The sequence below is a fragment of the Diplotaxodon limnothrissa genome, linkage group LG13, assembly GCF_057381915.1.
Source record: "Diplotaxodon limnothrissa isolate DT_005_m linkage group LG13, D_limnothrissa_male_GT1.1, whole genome shotgun sequence".
Lineage (NCBI taxonomy): Eukaryota > Metazoa > Chordata > Actinopteri > Cichliformes > Cichlidae > Diplotaxodon > Diplotaxodon limnothrissa.
Window position 1 is genome coordinate 6,937,190 of NC_140608.1, and position 21,723 is coordinate 6,958,912.

Consider the following 21,723-nt stretch of genomic DNA (forward strand, 5'->3'; position numbering starts at 1 on the left):
GAATGACTACACTATCTGGGATAAAACAAAATGTGCTAGAACATTTTGCTAATTGCAACCTAGTCTGTGCAGTAAACAAAATCACATTAATCACACCGGGGATGCAGCAGCATCAATAAATCACTATAGTAGAGTAAAACAAAGCAAAGCCATCACACAGACACTAACGCACAGTTTATTTTCTTTAAAGGGAGTAAAATTGAAACAATATTTCAAATTTGTTTAATGGATTTGCACAAAATAACAAACTGTGTTTGCAAATGACTCAGTGGCCGTCCATCATCAACATTGCATCAGTCACACACACTGACTCGCCTCTCCCCTGCTCATTATATCAGCTGCAAGCTGTGCTCTCACAGACAAATGCACACAATGTACACAGCATACGTTCTGCCTTTTAGATCAAAAGACAAGCTGAAATCTAACTATCACAGTGAGTTGGCTCAGATGATTTAAATCAGGACATTTTTTGACAATTTATTTCCTTTCTCAGAACAGATATGACAAATTCATGCAGAGTCGCCCATAAATCAACTATAACGAAAATGATCATGTAGCTGAACTGTACTGAACTGAAGACTATTCCTACACGAGCAGCCACCGTTTTTATGCCGTATTAGCAAACAATTACATCCCAACGTCTAATACGAAACAGTTCATTTTTAGTGACTAATCAATAAAAAAAACCTCTCACCTGAGCCATTTTAGCTTCTTTAAGCTTCTTTCATGTTTTGGTTTTAACGTCAACACGCTTGCATCTTTGTGCACAGCTGGATGCCCTAAAAACCTACTAAGCAATTCATTACCTCAAGCATACCAACACAGTATACAGCTGGTGAACACAGCTTAGCATTTAGCAGCTGAAGATCCAGATATTTTCCCTCAAGAATTGGTGGAGATCAAAACAGAGTGGAAACAAGCAGAGTATGGAAATTATTTTTACAAAATTAATCCAAGTGCTGTTGTTGCCCCGTGTCTGTTTGTTAACATGCCCACTGTTATAAGTTTATCATTGTTAGCTGTTGTATTCACACATCACTCAGTGGCCAGAAATTGGGCAAAAGGACAAATACACAGTAAACTATTTGCTTGAAACTGGGGCATTTGGAGGAGCACAAAGCAGTTCAACCTCAGCTGGTGTGTATTATTATTACTACATTTTTTAAAGTCAGCTTCTTAAATTAGCACTCTGATCTGATTTGCTTTCTGTATAATGCTTTGAACAAACTGTATTTTCTCACCTGCATTATTTATATAAAATATCATTATTTACTGCCAGTATAATGTATCACTGCATATGCTGCTATATAGATATTTTGCCCCACCCCTCACATGAGCACTATTGTAATCTGTGATTGTTACAAATAAATGTTCGCAAAAGCCTCTCAGAAGCATTTCCTGCCTTTTAGCTGCGTTTGCAAACATAGTTTGTTCCCGACATTTATGTTTTCACCAGAATGTTTTATATTTTAATACACCCTGTTGAGCACGAAGTCTGGTCTTTTGTTTATTGCGAAAGTGTTTCAGTGACAAGCTGCGAAGCAAGTAAACCACAGCAGAATTTCAAAGCTGACAAACAATGTGGAAGCAGGTTTGTCACAAGGTGGAGACTGACACAGGCGCAGTTTACTTAGGGATATTTTGTTATAAATATGACTGTTTGGAACACATTGAGCTTACCGGCGGATAGCTAAAAAGCGTTATGTGCTCCAACACAAGAAGGTGAATGAACTGTACCCATCAGGAATTCAAGCTGATCACATCTGCTGCTCTGCGTGAAGGCTGTGATATTAAAAAAGTATCAGATGGGTGGAGTGAGTATGACTTAGTATGTGAGAGTCTGGCTTTTACGTGCACATGCCTAATTCTTGCAAGAGAATAATATTCTCACAAAAGGGCACCAACACCCAGAGGAAATGTTCCACTGAAACTGTACAGAGGGCAAATAGAAAGAGAGAGTAACAAAGAGAGAGAGTAATACATAAAATAGAGAGAAAGAGAGCCCTCCATGCATGCTGGCTCCTGTTCTTAATTATAGTAAAGCACTAAAGTGCCTCATTCATTTCAGCAGGGTGGGGCGGCGGACTGTGACAAAGGAAAAAAAAAGAAAAAGGATAAAAAAAAGAAACATTTATATAATTTTCACCTCAATTTATTCAAGTGTGATACAACACTAGTATGCACACACACACACACACACACACACACATACAGAGAAAATTCAACTTCCCTCAGCTTAATTCCTTCCCAGATGTTTTTGCGGTTGATGTTGGTGGGAGGGGGGGTTCAAAAACACACACCCATATTAAATGTTTTCAGTTAAACAGGCAAGAGAAGAGAAGAGAAGAGAAGAGAAGAGAAGAGAAGAGAAGAGAAGAGAAGAGAAGAGAAGAGACAAAAACAACACAAGCACTTTCCTCCGGTTGATTTATGTGATTCTATTACATTAAACATTCTTTCCCCTGAGCAGGCTCAGCTCCCTAGCAACCATCGCTCGCAGCCCTAATGTGTCTGGCACAGGGCCAGGGAAAGCTGCCTGCCTTATTGATTGCCAGATTGAAAAGTTTGCATTTAATAGGTCCTGTAATACATGAAGGAATTATTCAGAGAGGCTCCTTGTCAAAAACCCAAATTGGTTCTTTTGACTATAAAAAAAACAACGGGGGCCGTGTAACAAATGAGCTTTCAGAAAGCTCCTCTTTTGTGCCTGAAATGAAATTCGATGTAGCTTTGACCCTTCAGAATTATCACTGTCACCAGGAAGTAAACTCGAAACTGATAGCTATGAGGTTCGAGGCCACGTTGTCGCTTAAGATGAGGAAGACAAGTTTGTGCCATGTTGATCCCCTTTTGTGCGGTGATGGATTGGCCCTAAACACTGTTCGCTGTCTGGTCCCCGGCTGCATCCTGACTAATGAAAGACTACTGCTGGGTTTTGGGGGTCAATCCACTTATAGCGCAGTCAATTCAGAGAGTAAAAAAAGCTGCTCTGCGAGAACCCAAAATGTGCAAATACCACAGGGAGTAAATTTAATCAACTGTGGTTGGAGAAATACAGCTTCCTTTCAACTACACAAACAAGTGAAACCCTTCCCCGTATCTCTTTCCCTCTCCTCAAACAAGCCTAAAAGCTGTTACACCCAGGTGATGATACTCTATCTGCTATGACGGCCACTCTCATTTGTCACGCGGCTCTGTCCGACACAAACTCAATTGAGCAGCTGTGATCAGAAATCTCAGAGGTTGTCAGCAACAGAGAGAATGAGGAATACATAGAGAGTTTCTTTGGCTCAGCCTGTAGAAGACAGCATTTTCAACCGCACATATCATTCTCCCGCAGAATGAAATGGATGACATGTTTGCCTTTAATAAATGTATCTTTAATGGGACAGCGAGTTCCCATTTAAGTGAGTTCTGCTGGAAGGTTAGAGCAAAGGAGGGAGAGGGAGAGAGAAAAAAAACACATCTTATCAGGAGATTGGGAATTGGGTCAGGCAAGGAATTACATGCCATTCTAGATCAAAGTTGCCGTGTGTATTTCCTCAAAGAAGGGTCCCTCATTATCAGCTCAGACTTATTTCTCAGGGCGTATACTCAGCATAGTGTGCAAAAGGAAACATAATTTAATGTGTTTTAGTAAAAGAATGAATAAAAAAAGAAAAGAAAAGAAGAAGAAGAGGGACAAAAGAATAATACTGGAGGCTATTTGGGACAGGCATGTTTCCCAATGGTAAAACTGTAATGAGAGAGAGAGAAGAGAGGGGGTGTTTGCTGGAGATGCTGAGGGTGGGGGGGTGGGGGTGTTGTTGTCATTCAGCATGGCTCCATTGCGAATTCCTGTCATTAAATATGAACTTCTCTTTCTCCCTCGCCCTATCTCTCTATCATCAGATCTGTATAGAGGAGGAAGGCTTTATATAAACAGCCTGTGCAGTTAAGCCAACTGGAACCCTTTTCAATAATTACATCCAGCACAATACTCAATTTACATTGCATTTATTTAGCTGGAGGATTTGACAATGTGGCAAAGAAAAGAGTGACATTAGCAGTAGATGATAACAACTAGAGCGGTGCGCTCCCCAAGGGGAGATGTTTTAGTCTGTGGCTTAGAGGGAGACTTTCCAGATAGCAATATGTCATTAAAAACCAGTGCCATCTGTTCACATTTCTTGTTTATGTGCTGTCATGGATATAAACCGTACTGAAGATACAAAAGCAAATCCGAGAAATGCAATCTGTAGGATTTTCTCTTGCATTCTTTGCTGTGCAATTAGTTGTGATTACACATTCCAGCAGCACCACAATAAAGAAAACAAGACCCACTAACAATTGTTTTCTCTCCACAAGCACTAATGATCTCTGTTTGAAGTTCCCAAGCTCAGTCCTACACAAACAGTTTTCACATAGCTGCTGTCTCATTCGCCTAACATACACAGTATCTGGCGAAACGAGCAGGTAATTTCTGATAAACTGCAGCCGTCTTGGCTCTAAACTCATTCATTCCAGATTACAGAACATGACCTCTGATGTGGCAAACCTCCATCCTGCGCTTTACTAACAGAGCTGTAATTACTGTAATGCAGCACATACAGTGTTTGTAGCTGCTTGTCTCACATTGCACAGGACTGATAAGAACTTCAGTGAAGAATATCTACCAGCTGTGATAACAAGTTTATGTGCACTGGTCATTCATGCCAAAAGGCTTCTTACTTCTCTCTGCTGTTTTTTTTAAATATTATTATTATGAAACAAGTCCAAAAGGAATCTAAAATGACAGTGCAAGATATTTTATTTGTTCTGTATAGTGTTGTACTTTGACTACAGTATAATGACAAAGTGTTTGACATGAAACGAAAACAACATGAATCAGAGATTCTTTGGCAAAGGCCTTTGTTGTCTAAGAAATAACTTGCTAAGTTAGTCTTCGTGATGCCTGACAACATGGGTGTGTCATACTTTGCTCTTCATGAGAGTCCAACACAGCTGTTTTTTCCCTTCCCATTCAGTAATTATCCTCAGCAATATAAATAAAATTTTGCACCTACTCTACAAGGCAGCAATTCTGTGACTAGGCTTTTGTTAACTTTAAATATTACCCTCTGACACTGTGAATGAAACAACAGCTTTCCCTGAGTTATGGCTGACGGGAAAATCGGGGCGGGGGGGAGGAGGGGCTGGCTGAATGCCTCTCATTTTGCCAAGTGCTCCTCGGGCCACCACATAACAAGGAAATGGACTGAAAGGTTGAGAAAGAAGACAGAGAAGCATCAATGATCTATTGTTTGCAGGGAGGGCACTGCATACAACTCCTCTGGCAGTTAATATATCAAAGAAAGCCAAACATACTACACCATCTGCAACGAGATATTTTGCAAATACACATTACGTCATCTGTAGTTCTTTGGCTTAATAAAAGCATTAAGAACAGCTATGTACCCAGGCAAGTATGTGTGACTATGCGCACACACTCCCACAGCTTCCAACAAAGGTCTGGAATCTATCAAAGCTTCCAAATTACAATTACCTTTCAAAGGAGGAAAAATGCATTACAGTACCTCTGTGCTGTGAAATGAACGCAAGGCTATAATCTATACTGTGTACTACAGTTTACACCCTTCAGCTTGGCTGTGCACCTGTGTTTAGTTCAGCCTTACACATTATGAAATATATTATGTGGATGTTGAGAAGCTGATCCGCAATCAGCAATGAAAGCTATTTTTACCTTGGCAAGGGTCTGACTCAAAGTGTTTTTCCAACACTCTAATGCTATGATACAAATAAATGGTTATTTAATGTTCACACACTCTCACATACTGTAGAAGTCAAGAAGCTATTATTATCATCGTTCTGCAGAGTTCAGTCTTATTAATTCACGCACCTTCAAATCTTGAAAATAATGAGCCAAGTCTCTGGTATTATTAAGAGAGACAAGTGGAATTATTAAACTCGCACAACTTGGAAGCTCACAATAAACTGATAAAATCTGTGTTTAGTTTTGTAAGAACAACAGAAATGTCACTTAGGAAATATTTTATTACAGCATCAGATTTAATGTATCTCTGTTTTAATGATGATGCAAAAATCTGTTCATTTATCTTCAGATCAGACACAGATGTGCCTGTGCTGATAATTCTATGTTATTATAAAGTAATTAACAAGAACTAATGAGGCAAAGGTAAAGTCCTTGAAAAAAGTTAGCAATTCCAGTTTGGAAACTTAGTAATGTCTGTTTGTCCATCCATCCATTCAGCTGCTCACAGGGTTATAGTCTTACATTTCTATATCATTACCACTGATATATTTCACTACTGTAACTGGTAATATGTATATAATATGCCAAAAAAAAAGTCAAATTCTGGGCCAATACTGACACCCATATTTAAAAACAACAATTTGGCCAATAGGTGATCTTTTTTTCTGTTATATCATCGATTAATTTGCTTTTTGTTGCTCTTCATCAGACCATATTTGCCAATTATCCAGTGCAAAACGGATTGAATACAACAGATAAATATCAGCAGCCATCAGTAAATGGCATCTTATTTGCTGATAGCTTATACTGACGTTTGGCTAATATATCAGTGCATTAGCAGTCATTTACTGAATGATAAATAGTATTTTTGTGAGTAAATCTTACGATGTGCTTTGCCAAAACTATCATATACATAATCAAAAGGGAAAAAAGAAAATTTTCCCTGACTTGCAGCGAAGTAGAATCATCAAACAGTATAAAATTTAAACAGTTGAAACTAAAAGCAACTAAAATGCCTCAGATCTGCACTTCAGTCGAGAACTTAACACTGCTCATGTTGTAGGTTTGACTTTCAAGCCTTTTTAATAAGCACAACAGGGCGTCCAGAAGAGGACATGCATTCATAAAGCAGATGGACTGGCATGCTCATAAAAAATGCAGGGTTATTAATTGTACAATCTGTGATGTCTAGAAAGCCTACTGAGCAGCACCAAAAAAAAACATCCATATCTATCTATCTGAAGGCAGAATGTGAGGCTGTCATGCAGAAAGAAACATATCGGGGGAGATGTACAAAAAACCTCAGCACTGAAATATTAATGCTGCCGTAATCCTTTAAATAGGCATCATATTACACATCATGTTTTGACATAGACTAATACAGAAATCTCTCTAAAAAGTCTGCTGGTTGGGTAACGCTTAAGTATGAGTCAGAGTAACTGGAACAGGCAGGCGATTTGCTTAAGAAAAGAAAGCAAATGTTTCTCAGTCAACACACAGCCTCAGATAAAGCCTCATTATCCATGTGATTTTAGAGCTTTCATAACAGCGAATCATTAAAAAGAATAATTTAATAATGAATCTATCAGGGAATTTGTCTTGGAGGCAGAGCTGCTAGCGCATTATGAAAGCACCTCACTCTGTTTCTGTCTATTTAAGATGCCTGGCAGAGGTCACATCAATAGCATCTCTGTTGTTCCAGACCTGACTAATGGAGAGAAGAGAGACACAACTGTTGTTTCAGACCTCCCTAATGGAGAGACGGAGCTCTTCATTTCCTCTGAGGCCATTCTCATTGTTTAACCATGCACCAGCCTTCAGCCCCCTTCATTGCATAAGCCAAAAAAACACATTGTGTGACAATCCAGAAATAAAATAACACAAATTATTGATGAATATAGCTATCCAAAGAAGCTGAATTTGATTACGGCGTGAGCCATAACAGGATATGGCTCGACTGTTGGGTGGTCTCTTTCTCTTTCTCTCTCTTTCTCCCATTCAAATTCGAGGCATGCTCAAACATCTAATAGATTTTTCCACCCCAGCACACAATTTACTGCTTACAGATTTAGAATTCTCTGGCTTCCGGCCAGGCCACAGTCAGAAGGGAATTAATGATATGAGCACATCAGTGAGGAAAAACAGCTTGTGATTCTCTCTCCTACAGGTCTGGGCATAATGAAGAAGATACTGCCATAAACCCCCCAAAAGAAAAAAAAACATAGCAAAGGAGGAGAGAAGAGAACAGGAGGGGGTGAGAAAGGCACATAATCAATACAAACACTCCATTAAATTACTTCAAAAGAGATTTTGGACAGTTTCTAGAATTAGTTCTGCAGAGAAAAAAAAGCAGAAGGGGAAGCAAATATGTCTGAGGGGCGGAAAGCAAACAAGTGCAAACGATACAATCTGCCACATGCTCTGAACGGAGGAGTACAGTGGCAGTGTGTCTTACGAAAGCATGGCATTCTTTCTTTGCCTGAGTCACAACATACCATTACTCTTGTAACACCACAACCCAGTTGTCTTTATCTTTTTCAAGAAACTGCTTACTCCTTCCCACGTTGCAGTCGAAACATAAAACGCTTTCACGTGTGATAGTGACTCAGTGTCCCAAATATTGTTCTGTATTGTCACCAAGACAAATCAACCATGAGAAGACCGCATCTGTCTGTTTCCTTATCACAAGTCCCTACCCGCATAAACATTCCGTGACTCTGTGAACAGTCTCTTCTCTGAAAGAGGACAGAATCTACCCTCTACATCAAATTGAAATGTTCCGACTGAAATATTGTCAGGATATCAACTCGGGTATATGTGCCAAGCCTGGCATACAGATCAGATGTTGTATTGGAGGGAAATACAGCGGCTATATCCCCCGAGTGAGCGAGGCTGTAAAGATTCTTGGAAAAAAAAAGCCAGGTACGCGTGTCACGGGCCTATTACGCCTTCGAGATCAATCAGTGTAAGTGACAAAAGCGACATCGCTAAATACGCTCAACCACATGTCAGCATTTAGACTTAAAAGTGTGCCCGTGTCCTCCTTAGTGTGAAATTTCCTCTTTGTGTTACTGTCGATCTGCTGCAGCTCAATACAACTCAACGACATCAATGCAAAGAGGGCACCTTAAGTCATTCTGTGGGTCAAGACGACACAGAAAGGGAAAAATGTTTGGACATGACATGGGAAATTTGTCCAAATTTTCATGCTGTTAACATTTACTTAAAATAGCTTCATACACACTTAAAAATCACATCAGCAGTAACTGTCAGTTACTGAAGTTGAAGTGTCAGTTCTGAAGTTGCATTCTGACTGACATGTGAAGGTACAAGTGTCATTTCCTGTTTGCATAAACTGGTGTGTTGACTTTTTGTATAACAAGTTCCAAAACCAGTATTCATGCAAAGTAGCTTATCCTGTATGGAAATGATAGAACCATACATCATTTTTTAATTCAATTTTGTAGTGAAGGTTAGGTGTTTATCCGAGAGTTACGTGTTTGATTCTTAGCTTCTCTAATTCCCAAGCTGCCCTTGGGCAAGAAACTCCACTAGTGCATAGATGTGGAAAATATGTAGGTTCCTTTTAGACAAAAGCACCCTCCAAATGTATTTAACTTGAAACTGCATACATTATAAAGAAGGTCAGTTATGATTTAAGCATAGAGCTCACAATAACGTGCATTTTCATTCGAATCTGTTATGTGAAATTTGGACATTGACACACTTACTGGATAGAAACATTATTCAAAGAACTCTATTTGTGGCTTTTCATACAACAAAAAGTTGCATAATGAACATGAATTTCCTTGAATTCCAATAAGTGGCTTTCATTTCCATTACTAACTGAATATTGCATGAAAATGTTCTGCCAGATCCAATCCATCATTTGTTGGTTAAACATCAAAATTACAGCTTTGAGCAGCACTGCACATAGTATGTAGTATTTTTTTTTATTAAAAAATATATGGAGTCATATAATTTTCATTTTTGTATGGTTGAATCTTCAAAGGTGTTAGAGCATAGAAACAGTATTTAAAAAAAGTCAAGGAGATGGGCGAATTCACCATCCCTGCAATTCACTCTATTTTTTTCTGCCAGCATGGTTCCTTTAGTCTCAGTGTTTTCTTGGAGAGCCCTGATCCCTCCAATTGCTGAGGGATAAACTGCCTACAGATCATACTATGGGTGAGGGCAGGAGTCATGAACACCATCTATGTTCTTTGAACGCAGGAGTCGCAAGCTATGACCTTGTATAATCCTCCACATCATCTCAGCTCACAATCTGTTCAGTGGCATCCACACCGAAGGCTTGAATTAAAGAAAGACAAGACAGAAAACCTATTGAGCTATTTTGTGAGCATGAGCCATTCTGTCTTTTTTTCTCCAATCCTTTATTATTTTTCTTCTACAGCACTCTGTGTCTCCCAGCACAAGCCTACAAACTGTATCAGCAGATACAGCTCTCAAACACTCGGCCTCGTAGTATACGACCAGAAACCAATTTCGGCAGGCAGCAATGAAAAAAAAAAAATGAGGCCAGTCCTCTAGGGAGAGATAGAGGGGCAGAATGTAAACTTCCCTGGCAAGCCATCCCTGGTGGATTGAACTGTAAAAAGAAGCTCTAATACCCACTCCAATACAAGATAAACTGAGTGGACAGTTTACATTACCTGATTAAGTGAATTACACCACAGATTACATAAGTACTGCGAAATACATTACATCACCCATGCAGACTTGCTATCTCTTTATCGTTAGTTAGGAATTTGAGTGAGACAAACACAGTTCAACACAACAATTTTTCAGGGCTGGAGATTCTTCAGAAAAAAACCACACAGTTCTTAAAACAGAACTGCAGATTGCCTCAAATCAAGTACTTCTGTATTTCCCTTTGCTATTTTGAGTTCAAGCGGGTTCACACTGATAACTCGGTGTGAGTGCACTAGTACACTGATGGTGGACTTACAATGGTCATAAAGTTGACTGACATTACATGCTTCTTACCCTCGGTGGGTAACCACTTTGGCTACGTACAAAGGCTTTCAATGGTGAGGCTAATGCAGTGCAGCAGGTCCAAGAAGGTAGGAGGAGCACTGCTGATAGGACTATCAAATAGACATCCAGATATATATGGTGCTTAGCCAAAACTGGACAGATTGTAAAGGTTCCACTGTACAGTATGTTTAAGCATGGGTCCATCTTGTGAAGCAATGCCCAGCTTTGTTTATAAAATACACGTTTTTCCCATGTATTTAATTTTAGCTGCAAAGATCTACACAACATTTTAGACTCCTAAAATAGGTGCCTTTTCTTAAAGTGGCGGTGGCAAGCTGGGAAATATATTATTTGTATTTCCTGACCTTGCTCTCTGTCATTTGTGGAAAATTCCCGTGAACATGTTGACTTTGACTACGCAACAATTTGTTTTTCAGCAAGTGTCTTATTGAGTAGTTTGTCCATGAGAGAGGGAACATAAGATTGAATGTGTTTGTTCAAGTATGTAAAAGATATCTGCACCAGGGGGTATCATAGAGTTGTTATATCTGCAAGAATGCTGCAGAAGATGATTTAAAACACACTGTGAACTCTATTATTTTTGGGGGGTTTTCTGTGTTACCCCAATGTCCACACTATAGATTAATGTATGAGTGTTCATTGGCTTGCTAAGCTGTAAACATTTAGAACATTTGGAGCTAACATTCAAATGCTGCAACTACCAACAGCTTACCAATACGTTCACTCTGACACAGTCAAAAATCACCTATTATGCAATGAGGTACAAAGTGTACATTGTGTGCTACATGGAAGTGTAGTAATGGAAGTATTTGAGGAGAGACACAGTGTCAGAGCCAGAATAGATGTTTCTCGTTTTTCCAGTTTTGGTGCTGAGCTAAGAAGCTGCAGCAGCTTTAAATATAGCATAAAGATATTACCTAATTTTGACCTTCTTGGCTAAGAAAGTGACAAGGCATACATGTCAAAACTTAACTTTCAACAGATGACATTGTTAAAAGACCAAAGAAAGACACCCTGTTATTTCAGGTATGGCACTTTGTGAAACACTTGCTGGAATTTGAATTATGATACCAATAATTTCTCTGCCTTGAAGGTTTTGCAGAGCTGCCAACGGTGCAGGACTGCAGTAAAGGTCACTTGCTTCTAATTAATTACTTTACTTAATGTGGGCATCTTTTGTTACACTTTTTACGCATTTCTGAGGAGAGAATACAGTAGAGCTTTGTTCGCTTACCAAACCACAAAACCCAATGTAATACAGATGAAAACAAAAAAATGTCTTCCTGCTGCTTGAAACACATTTGTCTTTTATTTTTCACATGTTGCCTGTGAGACTCAAATGCACAGCAGTGCACTTTATTCACGCTGGCAGCATGCCAGGAAAAGTTAGGATGCACACTTGGAAAAAAAAAAAAAAAAAAGAAGTTTTCCTCGATAACAATGGCACACTTTATTGCTCTTTAGCTCACAATGCTTTTCTGTGCAGCTTGTGGTATTGCTGCAGTATCCTGTTATGAGGAACAATCCAATTCTTCTGACATAGTTACACATCAGCCTGAGAATAACAATCAGCAAATGCATCACTCAAGTTATAAAGAAGGCTGCCACTTCAGGCTAAAAGAATCTAAAAAAAAAAGAGAAGAAGAAGCGTGTAGAGTTGTATCATAAAAGCATTAGTTTAGTCAATGAGCGAACGTATTGTACAGAATTACAAGCATTCAGCTACAGGATGCTTTAAGGCTACTTTTATATCTGATCTGCTGCTGCTGTGGTATGAATATTTCATTTTGGTAGTCAGCAGCATTGCAGTGGCATATTTCATATTTCTCTCCCAAACTCTCTGCCTCTCTCATATTGTTAGACTGTCAACAACTGACACACGCCAAAGATATAGTGAACAAACAAACAAATGGATAAGTGAGTGCACACCACTGATTGTCTGTGTATCATGCGTGTGCATCTATGTGTGTATGTGTGTCTCTGGTGCCCTGCCAGAGCCTGAGCCCGTTCTGCTGACTGGGCAGATTCTCTGGCGGAGTGTCCCATCGGAGTGACAAGTGCATTTAGAAACAGCCTGATGGAGTCATTAACGGCAGCGCTGCTCATTAGCAACACATGCACACACACATGCATTCACGCACACACAGAGGCAGGCTCTCAGTAGCAACAGCGTTATCATCAGGTTATTACACCAACAACAGTTAAATCTATAAATTCTAGACTATACCACACGTTTAAAGAAAATCCAAATAAGGAGCATAATACCATTTCAGAAGCAAGCTGACACATCTATTTATGAAAGCGAGCAATCATAGACACACACACGCGCCTGCAGGCACATTCACGCTATATTGATTACTGGAATAACAACAAAGCATTCATTATTGATCGCCTTGTCCTTTTTGCGTATGAGATTCAAGCAATGTCGAGTAATCAAGGGCATTACAGCATCACACAGAAACACAACAGCCTCTCTTCCCGGAAGATCCTGAGCAGAAAACACTACAAGAGTCATCAATAAATCACTATTTTCTACAGAAGAAAAAAAAGTATTTTTAAAGCCTGTAGCAGTTTTACTTCCATGTTGGCTTTAGGAATAAGATGGTTATTAAAAATTAATTATTAGAGGATCAGGAAGCTAAAAAATTCTGGCTTGCTTAAATCGCAAGGAAAGGCACTGGTGATCTGACAAGAAATACTGTAATTGATGGCATTTCAAGCATGTTTGCTATGCTATGTAAAACCATTATAAGCAGTATTTGGCATTGCATCACAGCCAAGTGAGGGAAAGGCAAATAAGTAGGAAAAGGCTTCAAAGGGAACATAATGTTCTTTCTGATTATTAGGCTCAAATGCCAGAGTTTCCTATCTGAATCAGATGAGTCATCTCCAGAGACATCCAGCTTTACGTTGGGGTTGATTCATGGGTAAGGCTGTAGTGAGAACCCAAGAGCCTGCTTCAAGAAACAAGCATTCACTGACACTTAATGGCACGGTGTACATGATGAATACACCAGACAGCCATTCAGATACACACAGCAATGATCCTTAAGGCTGCTGAGCTACACAGCCAATTATGATCTGAACTGATGGATAAGACAGTATCAGAGGTGCCTTATACTGCAGTTTGATGTAACTCAATTATTTATGACATTGCCAGCAGAATGATGTGATTTTTGCAGTGCAGTCTTTGTTGTTGTCACACTCAGAAAACAGAGCTGTAACACTGTAAGATGATAATATGTTGGCAAACACACTGCCATTACCTCTAGCCTGCTTGTATTAGTGTGATTCTTAGCTCATTATAGCGGGAGTAATTCCAACTATGCACTGATGAATTACTCCAGTCAAGACAACACTTGTTAAACCAACCAAAGGACAATAAACATATGATGATAAATGGTGAACATGGGACACAAATACATAAACATTCAACACAGCAGCCCAGAGAAAATGGAAAGATGACAGTAACCTTTTGGAATGAAGGAAAATAATAAAAATAACCTCATAAAAGGCTAAAAAGAAATTGAGGTCTCTGCCGGAGCTCACCTAGCTGTGCCCTCTCCCTCTGGACATCCTTGAAGTTGAGTCCACTGGTAAGGGTGCTCTCCCTGTAGCGGTGGAGGGCCTCCCTCCTCCCATTGGTCCCCAGCTCCCGGAGCACCGAGGGTTTCAACGGCTCGGCCTTGAGACTGTTGTCCCATCCTGAGAAGTCTGGTACCGTCCACTTCACCAGGTCCTCCAGTCGCACGATCACCTTCTCAGACAGCGCAATTACTTCGTGCTGAAAAGAGGCAGGAGCAGAATCACGTAGCGAGTTACATAAACGCAGCTGTGCCACGGAAATGGATCATCTAGTTCCACCACAATTTTATGGCTCTGAAATGGTTTTGTTGCACAGACACATAAACATTTCAAAACAGCACATCTCCAAGTATGCAGATGTGCTATTTTTAATAACCGAGACCAACAATAACCAACTGTGGTGTGTAAATAATTACACAACTTGGGTTTATGAGATTAGAAAACCTAAAACAAACACAAATAATTATAGAATACAGTACAGAAAACACATACAGGTTCAAAATTATACTTTTCTAAAAAAGAAAAACTCTCATAAAAGTGAAAGTGTTGCTCTGAAATATACTAACGTAAAAGTAGCGTCTTAAGTAAAGTATTGCACCACATCAGGTCCACTACTCAAACTAAGCTGAGCATAATCAGGGTCAAAGTTTGGGTAAAAAAAGAGAGGATTAAAATTAGACCAAAGATCAGAGTCGAAATGAGAGTTTATAGAATAAATAGGACACAACAGCTAAACGGCCTGTGTATAATCTCAATTTGTATGTGCATAAAGTAACGTTATGGCTTTGGATGCACCTTAATGTAAGTAAATTACCGCACCATGAATATGGATGATGTGGATGATTGCTGAATTGAATTTATGCCAGCAACTAAATCAATGTCATTGAGGACATAGGTGTTTTTGACTCTTTGATTAGCGTTTAGGAAGTCGGGCTCCTGATAATCACCGTGAATGTTAAGATTTTATGCTCTAAAATGACAAGACGCACTCAGTGGCTATGATTACACCTTCAAAGTGAAGAAGAGCAGTTGAAATGTAATTTGTTATACCGGGAATGTAATGAATGAAGAGGAAAACGCTGTAGCCACAGGTTTCTTCAGTGCACAGTAAAACTAATGTGGCACTGTCAGGAAACTATAAAATGTAAATTTATAGCAGTGACGCGCATGGTTGACACAGAGGCAACGTTTTGTGTACATACTTCAGTCTGCTCAGTTGGCTTGCTTAATAAGATTTGTTCTCCCGTCTGTGTGTGCTTCAACCTATTTTTTTCCTACGGTGGATTCAGCTCCTTTTAATAACTCTCATGCTCAAAAGAACTACAAGTCCAGAGGAGGGAAGGAAGCAGACATGCTTAAATGTGTTTCCATTTGAAGGGCTAATGGCTGAAGTGCTTGTTACCAACAGAATGGAGTGCTGTGCTGTAAGATGGCTATTACAGAAACAGGGAAATCTGGAGGACAGATGTGTACGGGCAGAAACGCAGACACACTGAGTAGGTCTCTGATGTTTACCTTGGTTATCTCCAATTTACCAGGCATCTGTCTGCCTGTACTTATTTCCCCTCAAAGAGCTGTCGACATTAAAATAACAGCCATTTATGTCATATCAATGTGTGTTGGCAGAGGGTGTGGACAAAATAAAGCTACACTTTAGAACAAATCCTTTCTTTGTGAATCTTTAAATGTTAAGATAAGCTGTTTTTTTTTTAGCCATTTAATGTCGTATTTGTTTCGAGTTTGTCACCAAATTCCAGAAACATGCATATGGCTTTTGTGTGTTTCAGATTCTCCCTGAGTGCTCTGTCTATACAATTACCCATATTCAGTTCTCACATCATTGCAACTAAAGGCATATCAAATCCCAACCAGTTGGAGACAGTATTTCCTTATAAAGGAAAAGCCTGCGAGGGATAGCTTGATATAGCTGTGCCTCCCTCACTAAGTAGAAACATCAAACATGGGTTTTCGGTCTTCTTATAATGAGCTGTCTTCAGCTGTCAAGTGGTGGCGGGTGGTTGTAACCGGCTTTCCATGCAATGAAAAACTGACTGCTGTTTCTGCCTTCAGAAAAGCCGGCCATTTGAATAATGTAGAGCAACAGTAAATAGCATTCAGCCTGCAGCCAAAAACCACATTGTAGTGTATTTCTACAGAATTACCTACTATACTTTGATGCAATCTCTTGACAGCATATTGAGAAACAACATCATGAAATATTGCACTTGAACCCATTTACAGCTAAAATAATGCACTGAATGCTCAAACAGTCAAACGGCAGTAATTCAAGTCTCCCAATAGCACACCGGAGCATACACGCAGCTATATCAAACCTTAAAAACACACAGCCATTCCCTCTATATTAATCAGGTGAATGACATGGTGCCTTGTGTGACTGTCAACAGATGCTGTTTGGGGACTTGTTCAGCTTGAGAGCAAAACACAACAGGTGAGCGCAATTCAGGAGCTGTCAACACAGTCCAGAATATAATCCGTCTATGAACAGAGCTGCAGCCCTGAAAACAGGCTACATCCATTACTTTGCCATATAATGCCTTTCCTTTCCCTTCTGTACTTTGGCTGCACAACTTTACAGCAGCGAGTCTGTGAGCTGCAGCAGGAAGATGAATTTTGGCTTGTGGTTTGCATAAGTCATGATATTTGGTTGAGAAATGTTTAGGTAAAGAGTTTGGTAATGTGCTGTGTTTCCGTAAAAGGCTTCTGAAAACCAGCCAAGTCCGTAAGTTGTTGAGAAATGATCAAAACAGCAGCATTGCACCAACCTCTTTTGCCCTTACACTGAGAAAAACACTGAACTGCAGCTACAACAAATGACTATTTCCTTCATGACTTTTAGCCTGGAGTCAAAGTGGCATTGCAAGAGAAAATATTTAAAGCTGGGCCCACTCAATATTTGATATCAAATTAAACTGAACATTGTTGATATTTTCGAATAAATATTAAACTCCTAGAAGTTGTGATGTCTCAGTTCTGAGTATATTCTGAGCTTCTTACACCACAGCAACAGAAACCTGAATAGTTTTCACACTACTGGGTCAAACGAGAAATTTAAAGGCACTGATCTAGCAACAGAAGAACCCCTCAGCTAGTCTGATTGAATATCATCAGACATGAGGGCAATGGTCAGTTTGTTGGGGGGCTATAACTGGTAGATATCCAGGCCAGGATCTGTACCATCCACTTGTTATTGTTTATGTATAATGATAGATCATAAAAAGCAAAATTGGGATCATCTGAAGAACCCCTGCATGCTATACCAAAGGCTTCTCAATAATGTGATTGTTCAAAGAAACCACAAATTTCCAGTATCAGTCAGTAAAATTGATTAAGAAAATAATGCGTAATAATAGGGGAAATGATGACTACAATAACTGCTAACCTACTTGCTAAACTGCTGTTGACTAACATTCTGTCAGCCCCATTAATTGACTAATTTTACTAAGATTAATCACTGTAGCAGCGTTGCAGGGGTCTTCTTCTCACTCCTCTGATTTGGGGCGTCTTGGGGCCCTGCTCCTCTGTAAATGCCGCCCATCCACACTGTGCTGTCATTTCGAGTTAGGCAGTTGATAGTTTAGCAAAGCGGCAGACACAGCCAGCAGGCCACTTGATAATATAGGTCAGAGGACTACAAGCCTGCAGCCACGAGGTGACACTCCACATCAGCAACACACCAAATAGCCTGGTGTCATTTCATTGACACTTCCGACACAGATGCATTAGAAGCATTTATACACAACACTAAATATCTTCATGTGTTGGCATAATTTTACTGTGGGTACATCAATAAGCCCATATAAACACAAACTGCTCCTTTTACGGTTGAGTTAAAATGCAAGATAACACATTAACAGCTCAGTGTTATAGCGTGGCTCCATACTTCTATCAATAATTTATGTTATTACTGCAGCAGCATGATATCTCCAAAAACATTACTGAGTGAATTTATTGCTATGACTGCACATAATGGACTGAAAGTAGAAAAAACAGCCTGCTGCTGCGAAACTGTAGATAACTCTGTTCCAGAAACCCATGACTCCAGCAATCTCATTGAAATTAAACTCGCTAAAATCCATATCATTCAATTTATATGGATGCAATAGTGTACTGGTGGCAAAACAGCACATAAGGGACATTCCCAATCCTATATTTGGTGATCCAATTACAAACAATGTACCCTGAAATATTCCATATCACTCCAAACAATTCCCTGTGAGAAATCCACGCCACTGTGCGCGAGCATTAAGGCAGACATTCCTGACTGTCAGCGTTCTGCGGCGGAGCATCTCATCGCTCAGACGGGACTTTCAGCTTGAGAGTCAAGGGGTGCATGCTCCCAGTTGGTGGGTATCTTTCTATACTACGGGCACACACGTACACATACACACAGTGCTCCTGTCATGCTGGGAAGGTTTCAGCCTGCTGCCTCGGAGAGGTCAGCACTGGAATTCCTAAGGCCAAAGGAGATTAGTAATTGAGTAATGGACATGGTGACATGGACAATGAAGAGACAGAGAGCGAGAAAGAGAGAGGTGGAAAAATTGAGAGAAAGAAGGAGAAAGAAAGAGAGAGAGAGGCTAGGAAACACAATATGAGTTCATTATCTATCTCCCCTCCCCATGACTGACCTTGGCTTCAGTGTCCCAAAACAAACTTATCTGGGAATTAAAGAGGAACTCAGGGGAGTAAGCCTGGAACAATTGAATTAGAATATTTTCTTTTTGAGACTGCCTAAAGACTACAAAGAGTTCAAAGCATTGCATTTAAAAGGTGACTGTACATTATGTACTACCACTTAATTGAAGCAGTTTATTCACATGTATAAATGTTGCTGTAATATCGGCAGGGTGCTGAACTCATCTTTTATTCACTGATTCCATTAAGCAACTTCACTTACATCGGCCAGGGTGATTTATGAACTTTGCATTCTTTTGCAGTTATAACGAAAGAGAGAAATAGCAAGATAAGAGGAGTTTTCAAAGCCTTACTGAAAGTGGGTGAGGCATCCGTCATGTAAGGTGACACCACAAAAAAGCTGTGTCAGCTCCCTTGAATCGCTGCAGCTTTGTATCCTTGTATTTTAGCAAATGCGCACGCAAAAATAAATAAATAAATAAATAAATAGAAATACAGAGAGACTGAATGCATGTTGATTCCACATGCTCCATCTAAGAGAGCGCAGTTAAGAATTAAAAATATTGGCTGGAGGATTTAAGCAAGAGCTTCCCATCTGTGGCTGCATTCTCCTCAAAGGTTATAATAACGATCCACTATAGCTGGGGGCGCTGGAGTCATGCATCAAGGCAAATGTTTGCCTGTTCAAGTGGTTAGTCAATGACAAAGTGGAAAAAACTGAACTAAAGAGCACCAAAAGTCTTCTGTGTGTTGACAAACAGGCTCCGCTGTAACATATCATTACTTTAGCCTGCAAAGACATTTGGTGAAAAGAATCAGAATCAGAATGTTTGCAGGGGTTTTTTATAGCCTTTGAAGTCCAGTGTATTACATTTTAAAGGTTTTAAATTACACTATCCTAAAAAGCTGGTAATAATTTACATGCTATTTCAGCAATGGTGAGGAATTCACTGGAGGGCAGTGTTCAGAGTTAATGACTTGTTCTGCGGCAGGAGGAGGCATATATGCGTGCACGCCACACATGCACACTAAACACATCCCCACTCCAACCCCCCCACCCCACCTCTAAATTCCTGCCATTGTTGTGTGAATGGGGAGATTTGCTATAATGCACACACTGGTCAAGGCAACAGAGCAGTATGGACGCACTCAAAGGATCACTGTAAAAATGTGCCATATCACATTTACACTCGAGTCATTCAGCAGAACGACCTTATCCATCAAAATGCTGGTCGCATATCTAAGCCACTTACACTTAACTCAACTAGCATCCCAGATGCTTGAATTACCCATTCAGGGTTTTTCCCTTAGGAAAAATCAAAGAAGCAGCAAATGAATACAATCTAATTTCCCTACAAGCTGGCTTTCCAAGCACTGAAACACATGCATGGACTACTGCCATGTACTGAAGAAATGGCTCTGGATGCATGCCAAAGTGTTTTCCACAGCAATCAATACTGGCCTACTGCTGCAGTCCCCAGCCTGTCAGTGTGTCTGTGTATGTGTTTGTGTGTCTCTGTGTCTATGTGTGTGTATGTATGTGTGTGTGAGCCAAAGCCTTGTCAGCTAGAGGGACAGAATAGAGGAGAAGAGAGGTCAGATGAAATCAGAGGTGATGATAATAGCACATTAATATAACATGATCTAGAAATATTCTCTGCGGTTGTGACTTCCTATTAAGAGAACCTTGCTGTATTTGCACTAATGTGGGATATATAGTATAAGATAAGAATAAGCAATTAACCGCCTGAAGCAGCGTATACAATAAGTGGGTGTTGTGTGTGTGTGTGTGTGTGTGTGTGTGTGTGTGTGTGTGTGTGTGTGTGTGTGTGTGTGTGTGTGTGTGTGTGTGTGTGTGGTGAGCTGTTATCTACAACAGCTCTCTCCTGAAATAGGGAGTCCAAAAACAGAAAGTATTACAGCCGGTGAGCAGTACCAGCAAGAGAGGCAGGCCATTTGGAGTGAGAAGAAATAATGTGTCACTCAGTGAGTTTTAAAACACATGTGACTGCTTCGTTGGTGGCAGTTTGCAGGCAGACAAATAGAGCAGAGGCCCCAATAGAGGGTTTGTCATAATGGGTGAGCAACTCTACACAAAGCCTGTTTAAAGAGCAAGCTGAGCTCAACTGGTGGGGGTAAACACTGTTTGTCATGCTGTGATCCAATAAAAAATAAAGCTTCCTCTACATATGGACTTAATAATTAACTCAGCATAAATAGGTTAATAAATTTTTCCCTGGATCTGTTTATCAACCGTTCAGCAAATACGGGCGCCGAGAGTTACGCTTATTCGATGAATCATTATTTTTGTTTCCAGCCAAAGTTGAGTGGATTCAAAGCTGGCTGTGTTTAAAAGGAATTGACCTCCAACCCTTTGACAGAAGAAAAACAAGCACAGTAGGTCACGGGTTGGTTCCTCTTGTCACTGCACAGCACAGCAAAACATGACAAATACAGCGCAGGAGAGGCTGAGAGCAAACAAATACCTGAGAAATAACCAGGAAATTACATCATACCACAGCACTGAGAACACAAGTGAATCAGTAATCCAATTCTGGGGAATTGTTCAATATATGGCTGTTTTGATATCTTAAAACAAAGTCATGCCTTTTTGGTATTTGGAGGATATTGGCTTCAGGCTTAAGATAATAGTTATCTACAAGATACAAGGCATGATCTGTTGGAGAAAGAGAGCAAAGCAGCACCGACTG

General features: G+C 39.9%; 1 protein-coding gene across 2 annotated transcripts in view; it reads right to left on the reverse strand.

Annotated features, from left to right (window-relative positions):
• Window positions 1–21,723, reverse strand: part of arid5b (AT-rich interaction domain 5B) — an 81,216-nt gene that overhangs the window by 52,279 nt on the left and 7,214 nt on the right. For both annotated transcript variants that reach the window (XM_085369711.1, XM_085369710.1), the window contains one exon: window positions 14,321–14,555. In XM_085369711.1, the coding sequence (XP_085225837.1) occupies window positions 14,321–14,555 (235 nt within the window). The remainder of the gene's footprint in view (window positions 1–14,320; window positions 14,556–21,723) is intronic.